The sequence below is a fragment of the Desarmillaria tabescens genome (genome assembly GCF_030435595.1).
Source record: "Desarmillaria tabescens strain CCBAS 213 chromosome Unknown EV420scaffold_23, whole genome shotgun sequence".
Classification (NCBI taxonomy): domain Eukaryota; kingdom Fungi; phylum Basidiomycota; class Agaricomycetes; order Agaricales; family Physalacriaceae; genus Desarmillaria; species Desarmillaria tabescens.
The window spans coordinates 312,358-329,408 of NW_026848322.1; the positions used below are offsets into that span (position 1 = coordinate 312,358).

A 17,051-nucleotide genomic window follows, 5' to 3' on the forward strand; every position below is an offset into this window, starting at 1 on the left:
GGAGATCATCTGAGTATCCAGCCTCGTCAGTTGATTGACTCGCGCCTTTCTCTTCCTTCCGACAATGATTCATCTGTGGACAGACTATGATACTATGTGCTTACTAGTGATTATGGCTCCCCATTTTTTTCGCACTCCGTCTATATTATCATATATCGTACTTTCGTAGTCTTATCAACACCACACCACGCTTTTTCTTCTAGGAAGCGGCATCTGCGAACGAGCACACACGGAGAAAATAACAATAAAGTACCAAAGAACATGTATTATCGGGTGGATCGCAAATCTGTCACGACCATCCTGAATGGCAAATTGCAACTTTAACGAGTACTTATTTATGCTTGACCATGCCGAAGAATCTTGAACAATATATAATTTGAGGCGGTAGTTTAACGAAACGAAACAAGAATGGTGAAGGGACGATCAGAAACAAACTTGTGAACAGTACCACCGGAGTGGATGTAATAACCTACGCTTCACCAGTCCTGGCAATTCCAAAGCGCACGGATGACAAGCGGCTGCAGTAAAATTGATACCTCGTGAGCCAATTGAAAAGATGACAATTGTAGACTAAACGAAAGACGTAAAAATGTAGAAATGTGTAGCAAAAAAAGGGTAAGAACGAAAAGCCTGAAAAAGAACCAGGAATAGACGACGACACCAAGTGGGATTCTATAGTTAGAGAACTGCAAAAGTGAAATGTGGAGTCGGTATAGTTTCTGAGAGGCTCTACCGTCCATTTTGTGCACAAATGTCCTGTAGTATCAGGGAATGGATTTGTGTACAAATCCCTGTAACTACAGGACGCAAGATTTGTGCACACATCAGGGACTGGCTTGTACACAAGCGCCCAGCCCATGCACAGCCACATCAAAGCTGTCACGCTCGATTTTTCCCACCCTTCCCTACACCCTACGCTCCGCCCTCCCGCTCGTCATTGCCCGCTCTGCGCTCTTTCCATTCCCCTTTTGTATTGGCTTTTATTTTTGGCTCGATCGTAGTATCATCGTACCAATTTGATGGGATCTCTGTGCCTGCAGACAGCCGCCATCCTCGATCTATCCAGCTCGATCCGATCTTCGACTGTCACTTGTGCCTCACCTCATCAACCGTTCAATCTTATATGTTGTTCTGAGGTCTCCAAAAACATGTCATGGTGCAGCTGCGTATACTCAACAAGAACATAGGTTAGAACTGGCCCATAAACCAGCTAAGCACCAACCAGTTGTATATACACTCACCACGCTCTCATCATGGCTCTCTGTGAAATAGACACTCAGGTTATAGCAGTCCATTTCAATTCAACGAAAACATTTCCTTTGAGATGTATTAGAGGTTAGAGTATATCTCATCTATCTCTTGACAATCAGTTACGAGCGCTGATGGCTCTCCAATTTTGTGTACAGATGGCTCGCCTGCCTTGTGCACAAATAACCCGCAATCTTATGGCTTCTCGCTGTCCATGGGGGGGCTTCCTGGTTTGTGTACAACTGTGCCTTCTTCCACTGTGAGCTCTGATAGGTCTCTGGCTCTGTACAGACGGCTCTCCTGCACTGTGCACAAATGCCTTCAACTGTTATTATTTCCCACTGTGCACAAGGAATCCTCCTGACTTGTACACAAATCTGCCTACATTGTACACAGGTGAACGGCCTGCATTGTGTACACTGAAAGCCTGGTGCCACATTATTTGGGTAGGTCCTTTTTGGATATATATTGCCCTGCTGGAGCTGTTGCTCGTCCATCTAAATGCCATGCCCCTCGCAGAACAGTTGTCTGATACCACAGCCATCCATGCTACCGATGATGATCCAACATCTGCTGACAGTGACCAGCTTGACATGAGATCACTTTTTGACTTTGAGTCTTTGTTTGACGATTTTTCTACCCCATTCTCACCGTTTGTCTGACACTTCTGTACTATTCACCTTATTGATTACTTTGCCTTGTTCAGGACTGTGCTCTTCTATCATCCCTACAACGATCTACACACCCTCGAAGTGTAAGAGTATATAACTATGCTGTTTTGATTACTCTTGCTCACTCTTTACCCAGCGGAATCATTGGAGTCCTACGCATCCCCGGACTCTACAAATATGCAATCCGGCTGGAATATACCCCTGAACAGCGGCTCTGGCTTGCCAATTGAGGTCCTTGATTTGAACATGCTGTTTGCTGGAACCGGATCCGCTCCTTTTTCCAGCGCATCTGGCATGAATGGTTTGTCGAATGGCCCATTGAACGTGGTGCTACACAAACAGCCAAGGAGTATGTTGGGATTTGCACCTTCAAGCTCATACTAGAAGATTCCCAAAGCTTTGGCTTACTCATTTGTCACAATACTTAGATATATTTAGTACTTTTGGTAGAATATTCTAGATACTTTTCATAGTATATAAGGAGCTCATTAGGAGCTCTAGTAGCTAACAATTCAGTATTATACCTACTGCAAGCCTCCCACTGCAATACTGCCAACAGAGTACAAGCAGATGAGGGCAGATCAGGAACAAAGGAAAATTGTATGTCTTGTTCTGTCTGTCTCGACTGCGCTGCTTATGTTTAACTACCCAGGAAATCTTTACTTTGTATATTATGGGCCTCAAGAATCGCTGGGTTGAGAATGGCCCGCTGCCTGAAAATTGGACCCTGGCAGGAGTGTTTGCAAAGCTCGATGAGCTCGAGGATATGATCACGCAACGGTTCAAGGAAGTCAAACATTATTTTGTGGAGGTGGAGGAGCGCTGGAATCTAGAGGATCTACATATCTAGACTTTGAGTTCATGTACTACACTGCGTGAAGAGCACAGATAAATCCTTTCAGTTACATTTGAATGTTAATACAAAATGGTAAAGAAGCGGTACAAGTAGTACAAGGAAGATATTATTGGAAGCCCAAAGAACATGGTACCTACGATCGATGGCCACGCAAGTCAAGATCCATTGTCGGATCAAAGTCAACTGAAGGTGCCGGCAAAGAGGCCAATACTTCATTCCATCGAGTTGCCACACTTGCACTAAGGTCTGACCAGAGAGTGGCCTGCCTCAGTGCATATGCTTTTGCTCCTGGTAAATCTGTGCAAGTGGCTCGGCCCTTCCACACGCTACTATAATATTGGAAAGTGACTTGAACCCAACGGATCTCCTCTGTCAGAAGATCGCACTCCTCTTGCCATCGCTGAGCACGCGCATGGGACTTGCACCATTCAATGCGCAATGCTTGAACAAAGGCATATCAGTACGTGATTACTATTTCTTTGACTTCAAATTGATTCACCTTCTTGTAGTCCTTTCTCACCTCCCTGGAGGTTTGTCTTCCATATCCATGACAATGTACACTGTCCCTCCAAGGTTGCCTCATTATATGAATCCAAACCACGGACATCTTCTGCCTTCAAGGGAGATAGTCCTGCCTTCCACTCCTCCTGACCTAACACTGTAGATACTGCTTCCAAGGCCATGTAAACCCACCTGTAATGTGCAGCATCTGCTTGTATTTTGGTCTCCACCCTATGCATCAGCACATTTGCTTTGGTCCCATAACGCTGTCCATGGGAAAATCTTTGGCGCCATATCACCAGATACGATTTCAACAGTAGGTGATCATGTAAAGTCGCTAAGGTATTGTGTGCCTGGGTGAGATGCAACTGGCACTCATTGTCGATGATGGTGTTTTGAATGTTGGTTTGTACAGCGTTGAGTCGCAGCACATGAGAAGGAAGGTATAAAGATATCTTGGAGGTATGGACTTCAACACCTGGAGCATGACGATCATCATCCCTAGTGCGTAGTAAAGTAGTTCTTGGCATGTACACCTTCTGTACATCAATCCAAGCTTCGATCTTGTGAGAAATGCGGTTGGCTTGTTGTTGAACTCTAGTACGTTGGAGATTGGTCGAGTGTGCTCCAAGTACAGCCATATCATTGACCAGTTGTATCCTTAAGATATCGTCAGACAAGGGACTTCAAGATGCGCTGGACAACATACTGTGCTTCTTCTAATTGCAGACCCTGAGCAATGAATTTGCTAGGACTAACATCATGGTGAATTTCGATCTTGGTTTCCTGCTTTTCTTCTCTGACCAACTCAAGGCATACTGCATTTTCAGTGACAGCTTAATTTCACATTACATGAGCAAAAGTGGTATCGGCAAGATAGAAGACTTATGATGTAAAGTTGGGGCAAAAGGATTAGGCTGCGAGCGATCCTGCTCCCAAGTTAACACCATAGAGCACTACTGGATGATGGCATCTGCATGTTTGCTTTGCAGAGCATCTTCATAACTTATAAATTCAGCTACATGCTCCACACATGCTTTGAATGCATCCCGAAATTTTTCACAGAGTGTCTGTGCTGTTCATGTTCATCAACTGAAATGTCGAATATGGTAGCAGAGAACAATGTACCCATGATCACAATTTTCCGCCAATTGTAGTCCCCAAAATGGTCATCAAGGGTATCCCAACGTGATCCTGGACCCATTTCCTTGGTGCTATTTGCCAAGGCATTGGTTGCGGCCCATGTTCTCTTGGGTGCTTCTCCATCTGTTCGTCCTACTTTCGCTGAGAAGTTGAAGGAAAAGTCATTGCGACACTTGAGGATATGCACCGGCAAATGGAACTTTGGCACAAGATAGAGTATGTTGTGCTCCAGTTGGCCAGGTTGCAGATCCATTGGATATTTGCTGATATATACAAAAAGGTTCTTGTGCCACTGGCATGTGATATCGTATGAAATCACAAGGTCAGGTGGCATATCACAAGTCAGGGTTGACAAGACGAAGTAGTCCATGTTGATGTACCTAGGCAGGACCATTATGAGTACTTGGATCCTTCATACGGAGACCAGACATACCTTTCACCCTTCTGAAGATCACCAACAGATAAAGGACGCTTCATATCGTGGCGACCACATACTACAGCTCTGACACCGGTTGCCGCCACCCCTTGACCTCCATGGCTATTGGCCAGCTTGACGGCATCATGGTTGTTGCAAGTGCTTTTTTCTTCTGCTGGGATAATTTTGCCAGACATCTCGAGAAACAACTGAAAGGAATTTTCCTTGACAAAGTAACCATAGCCACGGTTCAAACTCGGGTCATTATCTTCATTTGATACGTTCAGGTGGTGGAGCCAAAAATTGGCATCAACTGCGAGAAAGAGGCGATACAGCCAATGTTTTCCTCTGGAATCTGATATTAACACTGCACCATGATACTTCTCGATACACTTACAGGTTTTCGTTCCAACCACAGGGTAGATTCACATGAGGATGGGGACAGGCAGGACAACATAGTACCAATTCACCGGGCCTCGTCTCTGCAATCCTGCCAGGTTCATGGCCATGGCCGAAACGTTTCAAAGAGCACAAGTGATGCCACTTGCACATTATCCATAGGAAGGTATCATACTGATCCTAGTGTCATGGTGAGATGTGAGAAAAGAAGCATGGAAAGGAGAGACATACTGGGGGCGTATATAGTCCAGTGTTATCCGAGAGGTGCACCAGTGTGTGATAAAACTCGTATGCAGAAACCTTGGACATGAAAGAAAAAACTTGAAATAGGTGGAGAACACGAAATGTGGCAGCCATTTGAGGATAAATTGTTGTCGCGGTGAAGAGGCTGGCTGTGGGCACCTGTGGAATAGTGAGCGGGCTAAAAGGCGAACCTCAAAAACCCACACACACACTCACACAACTACACAAACTACAATCACCCTTGTAAGTTCTAGGGGGAGCGATTATTTCTAATGCGATCCAACTATACTTCAATATCTCGAAGAGTTTCTCTTATTCTCAGCGCTCTTAGCGAAGCTAAGCTTTCTCTAATGAATTCCTAAGTCTAGGAACTTTTTACAGGAAGGTCGTTCACTGGCGCGACGCAACCTTCAAGGCAGATTTGAGTTATAATACACAAGGGACACTGATCCCAACAGAAACAGAGGCAATACACGCCGGAACTTTAGTGAGCTCGCTAAAAGAACACCACAGGCAAGCACTGACTTAGCCCGCTCGCTACACAACTGTATGTAGGGGTTCTCCAACTAACTCCAGCAGGTTATCTCGACTCAAGAACACTTCAGAAGTGCTTGGAAAACAGATTCAGAAACGGAACTTCGAACAGAACTGACACGGAACAGACTGAAACAGAACAGAACAGAACAGAACAGAACAGGACAGATCTCAGATTTCCACTTCAACATATTCTCTGAACAGACTTATCACACTTAACAGAACAGAAACAGCGTCACTGATTCGTATTCACTCTGACTAAGTTCTCAAAAGTCTTATCAAAAGGGTATCTCATATTTCTCTGAGTGAGCTCGCTAATTCTATGCACAGCTCGAAGTCACAAACTGATCCTTTGTTACAGTACCGCCTTCAACACATGCACGGGAACTCGGGGGCTCAAAACTTGGCCTCTACCTACTGTAACCAGTCTACTTATACTACAGGGGAATTAGAATTACAAATGTCGCACAGTACCCAGACTCCTACATGCATAGCATGTTGCCACCGCTGCCTTACTGAGCATCCGAGTCGGACTTCCCAGTTTTAGTCTCATTTCTATAGTGAGCTTGCTAAACACGTGCCAAGAGGTGCTCTCCTGACACCTGTGGGCTTGTTTTCTAGCGACTGACAGGTCTAGGCGCACAGAACTATCAGTTCTGGCGTATGTCGTTCAGGACTTCTTTCTTGGATTCACAGAGGCTTCTCGTAGACATGGCAACAAGTGAGTCTTCGAACAATGGGACTCAGAACAATGGAATGCGGGCTTGCGGACTTTGGCCGAAGCCCATTGCCCAAGCTCGTGCCGGTGATATCTGTCATCTCGCTTAAGGATTTCCCCAGATTTTCAGGTATGATGCGTCACAGTTAGCGAGCATGCTAAGTACTCTCAGTGTCACTGCAATCATCAAGGTTTTATCTAGCTCCTGCGAGTGTGCTTGTAAGTTAGAGCCTAAGGCATTGGGTATAGGGTTTGGCCTTCTCATCATGCATGCCCGTCAGGTACAGTGCTGTGACTAAGTCCTGTTTAGAATCCCATTGCTTCTTATGCCATAAGTTATATTCCATATCATTGCACCGCATAGCATTAGTGTCGACGTGTAGTTTTAGTCCGCTCGCTCACTATCTCTCAGTATGCATGTAAAACACTCTAGATTGCAAAATTACACATGTAAATAGGCTGCAGTCGCAACACCATCAATTCTGTAGGTCCCATCGGGGGTGTATGACGCGAGAGAGGTTGGAGCGTCATGCCACTCTGGCTCAGGAGATTCATCTCTTCGATGTCCTCCTGTGTCAGGTAAGTCTCATACTTCCCTTCGTTCCCAGGCAGGGAGGAACGGGTTTTCGCCCTCTTCGAAGGCGGTTCTTCGCCTGGTTCGTCCGTGGACGATTCAATCGAATACGTCGCGGTAGAACCCACTCATTCCCCTCTAGTAGAGGTGCTCTCTGTCATCGTCGAACCCTGGGATGGCTGCGGATAACTCTGTGGAGGTGATGGATGGCTCCTTGGAGTCATTGTTGTTGCCCCATGTCATGTCATCCCAGGATCCGTCCGCACTGGTCCAGTACTCGGCGGTAAATCTGGGATCGACTCGGTCGTCTCCATCGTCTGGAGGGATGCCGAGTCGTCCGAGCTCTTCTTCCTGAAGGGGTTCTTTGCCTTCACCATCTTGGTGATCCTCTCCCTGAAGCTCGAGCGAGGGGGGTTGCTCTTCTCTGTTGGGTAAGGGGTGTCGAAGTGCATCTCGCTCCCCCCTTGGCCGTGGTGTGAGGGACTGGAGCCAGACGGTGCTTGTTGTTCGTGAGGTTCCTGTTGATGAGCCATTGAGCCCGTGTACTCTCCCTCTTCCAGGGGTCGGTGCTCTTTGGCGTCGGGTTGGTCGGAGGATATGGAGAACTGCGACTGCAGTTACTAGTGTCAAGATACTGAAGGTACTTCTGAAGATAATGGCGGTGCAGTCTGAGGGGGTGAGCGGCATAAAGTTCGTTGTACCACAATGAGTGTTTATGATCTCGGGGGATGGTGGGTGCCATTTTCGAATAACGGGCTGGAGGTTTCTTTTTCTTTGGAAGTATAACAGTGACTGCCTTGAAACGGTACAGTTACCGTTGACAACGGTAAGGGTAGTAAGGGCAAGCTTTGGCTAATTGTTAAGCACTAACTCAAACCTTCGCCAAAGCTGGTCTCTATCCTGTCGCTTGCGTTCAGTGATTCAGTGTTAGAGAGGCATTGGTAGATTGTGAGAAGTTAGGTGTCACTTATAGCAAAAGCAAGGAGCTTGTAAGAGTTAGGAGTATATAACCTTAGCCGAAGCTGGGGTCCAAGGCCACAGTGTAGGCTAGCTTAAATACATGTTAGACTCGTACTAAGAATAGTGTCTACAAGGGCATGTGCAGCGAGAAGTGCATCGTTTAACGAATGCGGAGTGAGGACACTAAAAGAAGTGTACTCCCGACAAATGAGAGTAAAGAGCGCATATCACCTGCATCTGCATGGGACTCTGTCTGAATAGGCTGCATCCCATAGACCGCCCTCAACTGGCGGTTGACTCTCGTCCAACTGCTAAGAAGCATGATGGCGCATGCGGGTCGCTGGTCATCTGGGGGTGGCAGCGTGAACTGGGGTGATGGCAGCCGGGTAACCAGGTAAAGAGTGTGCCGGCAGAATATCATGGGTCCAAGAGATAAGATAGGTAGGTCTGGGGTTCCGATGGATAAGGATAAGATAAGATAAGGAAAATAGGGGTGAAACCGTAATAACACTGGAAGTGTGCAGACCTGGTGGAATGATTTTTTGCCATGCTACATTGTGCAGTTCCCAGACACGGTGCTGGATGAACGATCCTCAGGCAGTTGCTTGCACTGTTGGAGCATTGAGTCCCTGCAGCAGGTATGTGTATATTTTCTCTTCGCGGCATTCTTTGCTTACACTGTTGTGGCTAGCAACTGTCCCAGTGGATGGATACCCATGGATGCAGTGAGGCGAAGGTTGGGTATGCTTATGATAAGAGGGCCAACGTTACTCTCAGGACCATCCGTGAGGTCGCCAGTGCTTTCAGCGATGAACTCTCCGTTGGGCCAGAAACCGACAACACCGCCAAATCTGTGGAGGACGAGGTGGTTGACATGCTAGCGGTTGTTGATGCCAAGATTACGCAGCTCAGAGGTAAGCTGGTCAATAGTATGTCTGTCGATGAAACCACCAACGCCACTGCGTCAGGTTCCGACGATTCAGGGAGCACCGTATCCCCAGGCAAAGAGGCTTCCAACATGCTGGATGTTCTTGACGCCCAGATTGCGAAGTTGCAGGCAAGGCATGACCAGCTTGTGCAGGAGAGGGATGCTATCTGTGCCCATGCAATGAATCTTTGGATTGAGAGCGTCTATCAAGCGTACGGATGGTGATCTCATTCATATGTAGTGTATCATGCAGAATACGATATGTTTTTCCAGTTCTTTACACACACCAAGGTACCGAGCATGAGTAAAATGAGGTTGAAAATTATTTTAATAAAAATGCTCGTGTCCCAAGAAAAGTGAAAATGGGACAGGGTAGACAAAAATAGTTTCGAAAATGGTGTTTGAAGGGAGCACAACCCATTGAATAGTAAATGAAGGACAGGCATTGTGTATGAACGACCTGAGTTGTGCACAAGTAGGACTCAGGAATCCATGCTCTGAGATGGAAACAGAGTGAGAAGGACAGGCCTCATGTACGAACAGCCTGAGTTGTGCACAAGCTGGACTGATGGACTAGATCCATGACCCGATGCAGTCATCTGTGATGTGGACAAGGGAACCGAAGTTAATGTAGATCTGTCGCCTGACAAAGGAAGCCATGCCAAGAAGTCAAGAGTCTTACGAAAAAGGAAACTGAGTTTAATGTGAATTTGTCGCCTGATTAGAAGCTGAAAATCTTCCGAACCAGTCGAGGTGATGGAAGCATTTCGAAATGATGATCAGCATGCCAGACAATATTGTCTGATCTACCAGAGGAATAGATGTTGATAATATAGACTCGCTGCTGTACCTGAGGACCAGGAGAATAATAGGGGAAACCAGATGGTTTTCAGCGAGCTGCAGGATCTGAAATAGTGAAGTAGAAAATTGTATGCAACCATTGATTTTGCAAACTTTTTCCTTGCCTGGTTGCTAGGAAGGAATTGAGACTCAGCAAGAAAAAATATCTATGAACTTGAGCATAATACGGATCTCCGATTTAGATGCAAAAAGCTTGATTGAATTTAGTGGCGCAGTCACACCAAAAAGGAACAGGATGCAAACTGATATTGGAGGAGGGTGGCAGGTAGGGAACATTCAACAGAAGGACAGTAACTACAGCGACTATGGACTGGGTAAAAATATGTACAGAGCAAGGAAAAGGAAATATGGACACTGAGAAACTAAAAAAATTTACATGCCAATCAATTGAAAACTAGATAAAAGCAAGTAAAGACTGTCATCAAATGAGGGTGGAAGCTAATAAATACGACAAGGTATACGTCAAATGATTGACACAATACTACTGAAGACGGTGGTCCAAAAAATAGCAACAAAAGATTTGAAAACCCAATTAATGGAGAATTTCCACAGTGGCGGTCACGACAGCCTGATTGAAGGCCTCCTGGGTGGCAGCCTGACTGCTGTGACAGAAGTAACAGGCTCTACAAACCCCTGTAACCAAAGGGCTAACGTTTTGCCTGAATAACAATGCATGAGACCTTCGAACAGACATTGCAGGAAGGAAATAAGCTTACCATCCCTGAAACACCCCTATAGCGAGGCCTTTAGAAACAGCGTACCATGAGCCCTCAGAAGCTCTAACCGTAGAGGGGCCAGGAATGGAGGATCCCTGAATGGTGGGAGTGACGGTGGTGGGGTCAGCGGCGGTGGCGGGACTGGAGGCAGGTGCAGGAGCGACAGTAGCCTGGGCCATGGGTGCGGATACCAGAGAGGTCGACAGCAACCCAGTCAAGGGTGAGTCACGGCGGACTGGTGCTGAACCATGACAAGCTGGTTGGATGATGGTGGTGGCAACGGGAATGGCATTGATGGGGACTACGTTTGGAAAGGCACAGTTAAAGCAATAGAACGAGTGCAGGGGAACTTCTACCATGCTGGCAGCTTTTTTGTCATTGACGGGAGAATCAGGGTTGTGGGTAGTTGGTGTAGCTGACAGAATAAGAGGTCAGGGCAATAAATTAGAACCCAAAGAAAAAAATCTATACCTTCGGGTGGCATAATGCCAAGTGCAGCTAACACAGAAGCAAGCTGTTCTGGGGTGAATTGAGTCATTGAAAAAATTTCAAGTGAGTGGTGAGGCAATGAGTTTGATAGGTTTGATGATTGTGAAGGAAAAAACACGCTGTCCTTTATACTAGAGCAGATATTGTCCTTGTACACAATTCAGGGATCTGACAATGCATAAGTACACACCTTAGGACACTGCTCTGTCCACAAATCCCACCCATTTCTTCCCCCCACCACAGGTCAGTCGATTTTGATATCTTGCGTGTGTTATCAGTCGAGGCTATTTTTAGACTCATATCAGTTGAAAGTAGGCTGCCATGTGCTCTGTTGTCATATGTCTTGTTAATCCAGGGCGACAGATGTCCAAAAAAAGGTTGAAGAACTCTAAAGCCGCCGTTTCTTCCACTTCGTCTGTGACTTCGACCATCCCTGCCACCAGCTCCAGTCAGCTAGTACCTCTCTGCAAGCGAAGAGGATGGACAAATGACGACCAGTACGACATGCTATCCAATAGGATCCCTAGGTTTGAACTGTGTGCTGTGAATGGGACGTTGGCAGCATTCAAGGCTGAGTTAGTAGGAGAGTGGCAGGATTGGTGGCCAGAGAGGAAGGGGAAATTCTTCTTGGATCATAAAGGGAGGGTGCAAAAGGTTTCTGGTCATCTCATCAGCATCATGGACTCGCCAAAGGATGAGCCTTTTCCGAAAATGGTTGGTGATATCTTGACCCTGGGCCCAGACCATTGTCTTGACGGTTGCGATTTTGCGGATCCCAAGGATGAGGAGGATGATGGAAATGGGGAGGAGTCACTGCGGGAGCTGGACCCGGAGGTAGAGGAGGTTCACATCGCCTTGGGTGTGGCTCTTGAGGAACGTCGAACGGTGCGTCTTTACTTCTTTTATGTGGAAGACTTTAGCTGATATTTTCATTAGAAACTCTTTAACTGGTATGGTAACAACAAGCCCGGTTGTCGTATCAGGAAGCTAGGAGGCCTCTCGACTTTTGCACTCTCTACCACTCATGTTCTGCAACCGATTCATAAGTACTCCAACATGTACTACACCGAGCGCGTCCTCCCTCATGTTATCACTGAGGCTGAGTCTCGTGGTGTTCCCCACAATGAGCTCCTTCTTGTGAAGGAAATGATGGCACATGCTTGGGCTAACAAGTCGGAGGAGATTAAGAAGTCGGTTATGGATGCCATCGAGAAGGACAAGGAGTTGATTGCGGCAATGAAGGACGGCACATTAGACATTAATGTTTCAGATGCTGACAAGATAACGTCCATTTTTTCTATGTTTCTGTAAACGCTGGTACCAACTGTATGTCTCTACAGAATCATCGAAAGTCTTCAGTATGAGCTCGCATCTATCTTTGAGCATATCAACAAGTTTATTGGTTGGGGATTCATTGTGATAGCTGGAGGTTACGACCCATGGAGTGGCAGAGTTTGAACCACAGGGTAAGTGTTATAATATTTTTTGGCTGCTTCGTTCTGATTTTGAGCTTCGTCTAGACACAACTTTTGCTGTAAGGGCACTAATGGTAAGGACTTCATCAAATCATTCAACGAAAATGCTGCAGCTGGATACACCCCTGGCACAATTCCGGGTGACCGCTGCAGCTTTTCCGAGTACTACAGCATACCATTCATGCATCACATGAAAAAATTAAATTGTATGTTTCTTATTATCTATTCTTCCTCTTGTCATTCATAAGGTCTTGAAGGAGAAACTGTGGCTTCTGGCAAGACCACCAAAGAAACCCAGGTCGTTGTCCAGGCCCCTCTCAGCTTTGACCCTGTAGCCCTGTTCAAGGAACCACTTTCGTCTGTGCTATCAGAGCAGCTGTCTCTTCTCTCCGAAGCTGAGCAACCACTTCCAGATCAGAGCTCCGCCCCCTTGCCAGTTCCTAAGCAGCCGGTTCCAGCATCGCCTCCAGATCAGAACTGTGCCCCTTTGCCGGTTCAGATCAATAATGATCTCTCCCAGTTACTGCCACATCAAGAATCAGCTTCTCTGTCAGCTAATGCCCCGCTATTTTCCAAGGAACAGTCTCTCCTGCTGCCTCCAGTTCAAAACTCGAGCCCTCCCCCTTCAGGACTGCTTTCCCAGCCTTTCCCACAGATTCCAACATCGTCGATGTCCATCAGTATACCAACTGCTTCGTTTGCACGTTAGGACATCGCTGATAGTCTTCTATTGTCAGATCATCCTCTTGATGATGTATTTGGTGCACTGGACCAATCTTCGACTCAGTTTAACTTATCATTACCTGGAATGTATCCCTTCTCCAACAATTTGCCTTCTTTGTCAGATAGTCTCTCCTCCTCCCAGATGTTTGACGACTCGGAGCCATTTGACGACTCAGCTTTTGATGGGCTGGATTGGTTGGCCATGGATTGGACCACACTGTTTGGTAGTGAATTAGATGCTAGCAGAGTCATCTCCTCGAATCCAGCATCCCTGCCTGTGCTGCCTTCACCCTCTATTGATGGAGTTATCCCCACTTCGAACACTGTGCCCTCGCCCATGCTGCCTTCACCCTTGATAGATGAAGTTATCCCCACTTCGAACGCTGTGCCCTCACCCTCAAGCTTTAGCATCAACGTATCCAGTTTGATGGATGATCTCATAACTATGGCAACAGTCTCAGGAACAGTGGATTTGTCCAACATATCCTTCTCTTCTGTTCCCAAGCATGTAGCGATGAAAACGGTGGTTCCATCAAAGACGACTTCTACTACCTCCTCCATTTCCATGTCGACATCAATCCCAGACCCACTGCCAGATGTTTCCAACCTATCACATCTGTCTAGACAACGCAAGCACCCAGGCCCCAAGGAGGTGATGACTCTCTCTGTGACAGAGAAAGTGCATGGTCCACCCAGGTGGATTGCCAAGGCAAGGCTGCAGATGGAAGATGAATCTCTCGGCCCAGCGTGGGTGGATCTTCTTGATAAGTGGAGGCAGCTTGAGTGCGACATCTGGAGCTCAGATGTCGATCCTGTGGTATGGTTTCATTACGTTGGTCTATCATACATTAAGCTGACATAAAGTCTTTTTTTCTAGGGAAAGCTAATGGTATTGAGGCGATGCCTGCATGCCTGCATCCCCTTACTCTGTGGCTCAACAGTGCATGCTATTTTGATCTTCCACCAGTTGTCAAAGACTACTCTCAATTTGCGTCTGAGATGATCGATTGGTGGAACCAACTTAATCCTAGCTGGCGATGCTCGTTGACTGGTGCTGGTGGTCTACCAAGACCCGACTATACTAGCAAATCATTGCTGGCACTGCGAAAGGGAGGTCAGTACGGACTGGTGACCATTATCCTTGGCTTATATTGGTGGGCACATGGTCGTCAAAGCTTAGAGGATACTTGGCTGGGCATGGTCCATGATGTCACAAAGACTATTGACATCATTCTTCATCCAGAACGCAAACAGGGACAGAAGTGTCCAAGTGACGATGTCCAAGAGGGAAATGCAAAGCATGCAAAGGTTTGAACACTTTGGGCATTGTTTCTTGTGTGTGAATTGATGTTTACTCCTATCTTCTTGTTATGTGTTATCTGTATTGCTTTCCGCCGGTCTTTTGACTGTATATTGTTGTGTTGCATTCTCATGTATGATATGTTTATTTCCTGTAGATCATTCATTTGCGCTGTATATTGTTATTTTATTTACTATTGTATATTCCCGGCTTTTATTTTACATGATAGATTACTGGTAGATGGATGCACCTTTCACTGAAAAAAGTGTATACCCCCATACATATATATACTCAATGACAGTTTCTGTAATGCATGTCATATGCCATGTCACAGTCACAGGATTCCCTCTCTCTCAGTTCCTATGCAGTCATCCTTTATGCATGCTTCGGCTCTTTCGACTGTTTTTTTCGCATTCTTGATTCTTGGTGGTCACTGTGAAAAGAGCGGAAGAAAAAAAATGGAATGTTGCAGATGCTGTCTCCTAGTGAGTGTCCTGAGCATGCCACGTCACATTCGTATAACTCTTGTCCTTAGTGCAAGTTCCATCTGGACATTCTTATTTCATTCATGCCTGTATGCTTGTGCTAGTGGTATAAAGTTGAGCAAGTTGAAGACCATTCCTGACTATACAATTGTCGTCATCAGTTCATTCATACTTGCATGCTTGCGCATGCCAGAACCCGCTAGAATCCTGACCCCCAGTGTTGCTCACTGATTATCTGTGCATCGTTGCTCCCTGGATCTGAGACCATATAGGCTGCTCATGATAATGCACTACAGACTGACCACGTCTGCACAAAAAAACCATCTCTTATACGACATACTTGAATGGGTGAGTCCTTTTTTTCCCATTGCAATGATGACTCAAATGTTTATAAGGACATGCCATATGCTCCTGACATTCAACACATTCTACCCATACTACAAGACTCATCCACTGCCTACGCATCCTCGCGGACAGCACAAGTGTATGCACTGCATGGCAAAAAATTACCATTGTTGCCTCTCTCTAATGGCCTATAACTTGTTGTTCATAACAACACAAAAGGTATGTATCCCTTTGTTACATGGCTAAGCAACTTCCTGACACTGACTCACTCCAGGTGATTTACATGAATTGACGGATTTTTGTTCAGATTTTCCCAAGGTGCCGAGGTGCTGGCCGACTCTGGCATCTCGGCACATGCCGGAATACCGGTTGACACAAATTTTTTTCTTTATCTCCTGACTCAATCTTGATATGGTAGTCGGCACCCACGGTTGGTGTGGGCACTGCCACATTCCTTTTTCGGGTTTAGTGCCCATCGTCATGCTAGATGCTTGGCGCCTATGGCCATGACACATTGCGAAACCACCGTTTTGCTTCAAAAAAATCCAAAAAAATCTCGAAAAATCAGCAAAAAATTCGTACGTTGTCTGAGATTACATGATTTATGAACCTGAGGGACTTAGACATTTTTGGACATAGATTCCCCATACGAATGAACCTCGATGCCCTACGGAATGAGGAACCTCGATGTCCTCCTGCTAGTCTTCGACCTCGGTGTCTGAATCTCCTTCCGATTGCGATTCCAAGAACATCGCAAGTCCTCGCTGTTGTCTGAAAACTTGGTATGGGGACCTAGAGTCTCATTCACAGGTAAGATCTGCAAGAAATTAGTAGAAATTCGATGGAGCACGAACTGTTACGCACTCCTCTCCCCTCTAAAACGATTGATGATCCGTCTCATCATCGCAACAATGCTTCTATATCCCCTGTCAGTCTGCGTTCAGTCCTTGCCAGGGCCCAACAACTTACTGCCAGTGCTGCTTGATTTTGGACTTGAGAGACATTTTTGTGAGCTTGCTGTTGAACCCCAGTAAGCAAACACATCAAGAAACGGAAAAAGGTAACTTACTTGATAGGATGTCTTGAAGATATGCGTGTGTGAGGCTGTCTGGTGACTGAGGTGGTGGAAGAGGGCACTTGCATGATGCACGTGATTTTCTTGATGTTACTTCATTTGTCCTTATTTAGCATAGGTATCTACATGCTATATGCACTGTATTCTACTCGCTACATGTCAGAATGGCCTCTAAAAATCCTTGTCAAACACAGAAAAAATTCAGTCAGATATAAGTAAGTCTGTAGAAGTGGCTACTATGGAAATTTCCAGCTGACAGACCTGAAACAAGGTAGCGGGTGTTGCCACTTGCTGGCCTTACTTATTCAGTAGGCATATGCATACTCGCTCTCTCTTGTGCACAGCTCAGCATCAATGTATGTGTACCTCTCAGCTCATGATAGTACTATCCA

The 17,051-nt window shown here is 46.1% G+C and overlaps 6 protein-coding genes across 6 annotated transcripts; 4 read left to right on the plus strand and 2 right to left on the minus strand.

Moving 5' to 3' along the window:
* Nucleotides 1-1,266: 1,266 nt before the first annotated feature.
* On the plus strand, nt 1,267-2,286 carry EV420DRAFT_539152 (uncharacterized protein). Its single transcript, XM_060482506.1, has 5 exons — nt 1,267-1,341; nt 1,407-1,478; nt 1,540-1,900; nt 1,955-2,002; nt 2,056-2,286. Exons 2-5 carry the CDS (start codon nt 1,463-1,465, stop codon nt 2,147-2,149), a joined length of 519 nt encoding a protein of 172 aa, XP_060329400.1. The 5' UTR covers nt 1,267-1,341; nt 1,407-1,462; the 3' UTR covers nt 2,150-2,286.
* Nucleotides 2,287-2,489: 203 nt separating this feature from the next.
* Nucleotides 2,490-2,769, plus strand: EV420DRAFT_1644240 (uncharacterized protein; the record flags this gene model as incomplete). Its single annotated transcript, XM_060477619.1, has 2 exons — nt 2,490-2,519; nt 2,572-2,769. 2 exons carry the CDS (start codon nt 2,490-2,492, stop codon nt 2,767-2,769), a joined length of 228 nt encoding a protein of 75 aa, XP_060329401.1.
* A 139-nt stretch (nt 2,770-2,908) lies between these two features.
* On the minus strand, nt 2,909-5,620 carry EV420DRAFT_1271922 (uncharacterized protein; the record flags this gene model as incomplete). Its single annotated transcript, XM_060467670.1, has 8 exons — nt 2,909-3,216; nt 3,275-3,936; nt 3,986-4,075; nt 4,129-4,232; nt 4,310-4,799; nt 4,853-5,182; nt 5,232-5,413; nt 5,465-5,620. Coding segments are annotated over 8 exons (2,322 nt in total), but the record flags the coding sequence as incomplete, so codon positions are not given.
* A 2,965-nt stretch (nt 5,621-8,585) lies between these two features.
* Nucleotides 8,586-9,415, plus strand: EV420DRAFT_1644243 (uncharacterized protein; the record flags this gene model as incomplete). The annotated part of the gene is made up of 3 exons (XM_060477620.1): nt 8,586-8,648; nt 8,826-8,900; nt 8,954-9,415. 3 exons carry the CDS (start codon nt 8,586-8,588, stop codon nt 9,413-9,415), a joined length of 600 nt encoding a protein of 199 aa, XP_060329403.1.
* Nucleotides 9,416-10,583: 1,168 nt separating this feature from the next.
* On the minus strand, nt 10,584-11,305 carry EV420DRAFT_1644244 (uncharacterized protein; the record flags this gene model as incomplete). Its single annotated transcript, XM_060477621.1, has 3 exons — nt 10,584-10,710; nt 10,768-11,182; nt 11,239-11,305. The coding sequence occupies 3 exons, from the start codon at nt 11,303-11,305 to the stop codon at nt 10,584-10,586; spliced, it is 609 nt and encodes a 202-aa protein (XP_060329404.1).
* Nucleotides 11,306-11,619: 314 nt separating this feature from the next.
* Nucleotides 11,620-14,768, plus strand: EV420DRAFT_1644245 (uncharacterized protein; the record flags this gene model as incomplete). Its single annotated transcript, XM_060477622.1, has 9 exons — nt 11,620-12,141; nt 12,193-12,542; nt 12,597-12,658; nt 12,708-12,722; nt 12,777-12,790; nt 12,845-12,893; nt 12,980-13,411; nt 13,469-14,271; nt 14,319-14,768. The coding sequence occupies 9 exons, from the start codon at nt 11,620-11,622 to the stop codon at nt 14,766-14,768; spliced, it is 2,697 nt and encodes an 898-aa protein (XP_060329405.1).
* Nucleotides 14,769-17,051: the final 2,283 nt, after the last annotated feature.

Coding starts and splice junctions, on each gene's coding strand:
- EV420DRAFT_539152 (XM_060482506.1), top strand. Junction 1,901..1,954: donor TTTTCTACCCCATTCTCACC/GTTTGTCTGACA, acceptor TGCCTTGTTCAG/GACTGTGCTCTTCTATCATC. Junction 2,003..2,055: donor GATCTACACACCCTCGAAGT/GTAAGAGTATAT, acceptor CTCTTTACCCAG/CGGAATCATTGGAGTCCTAC.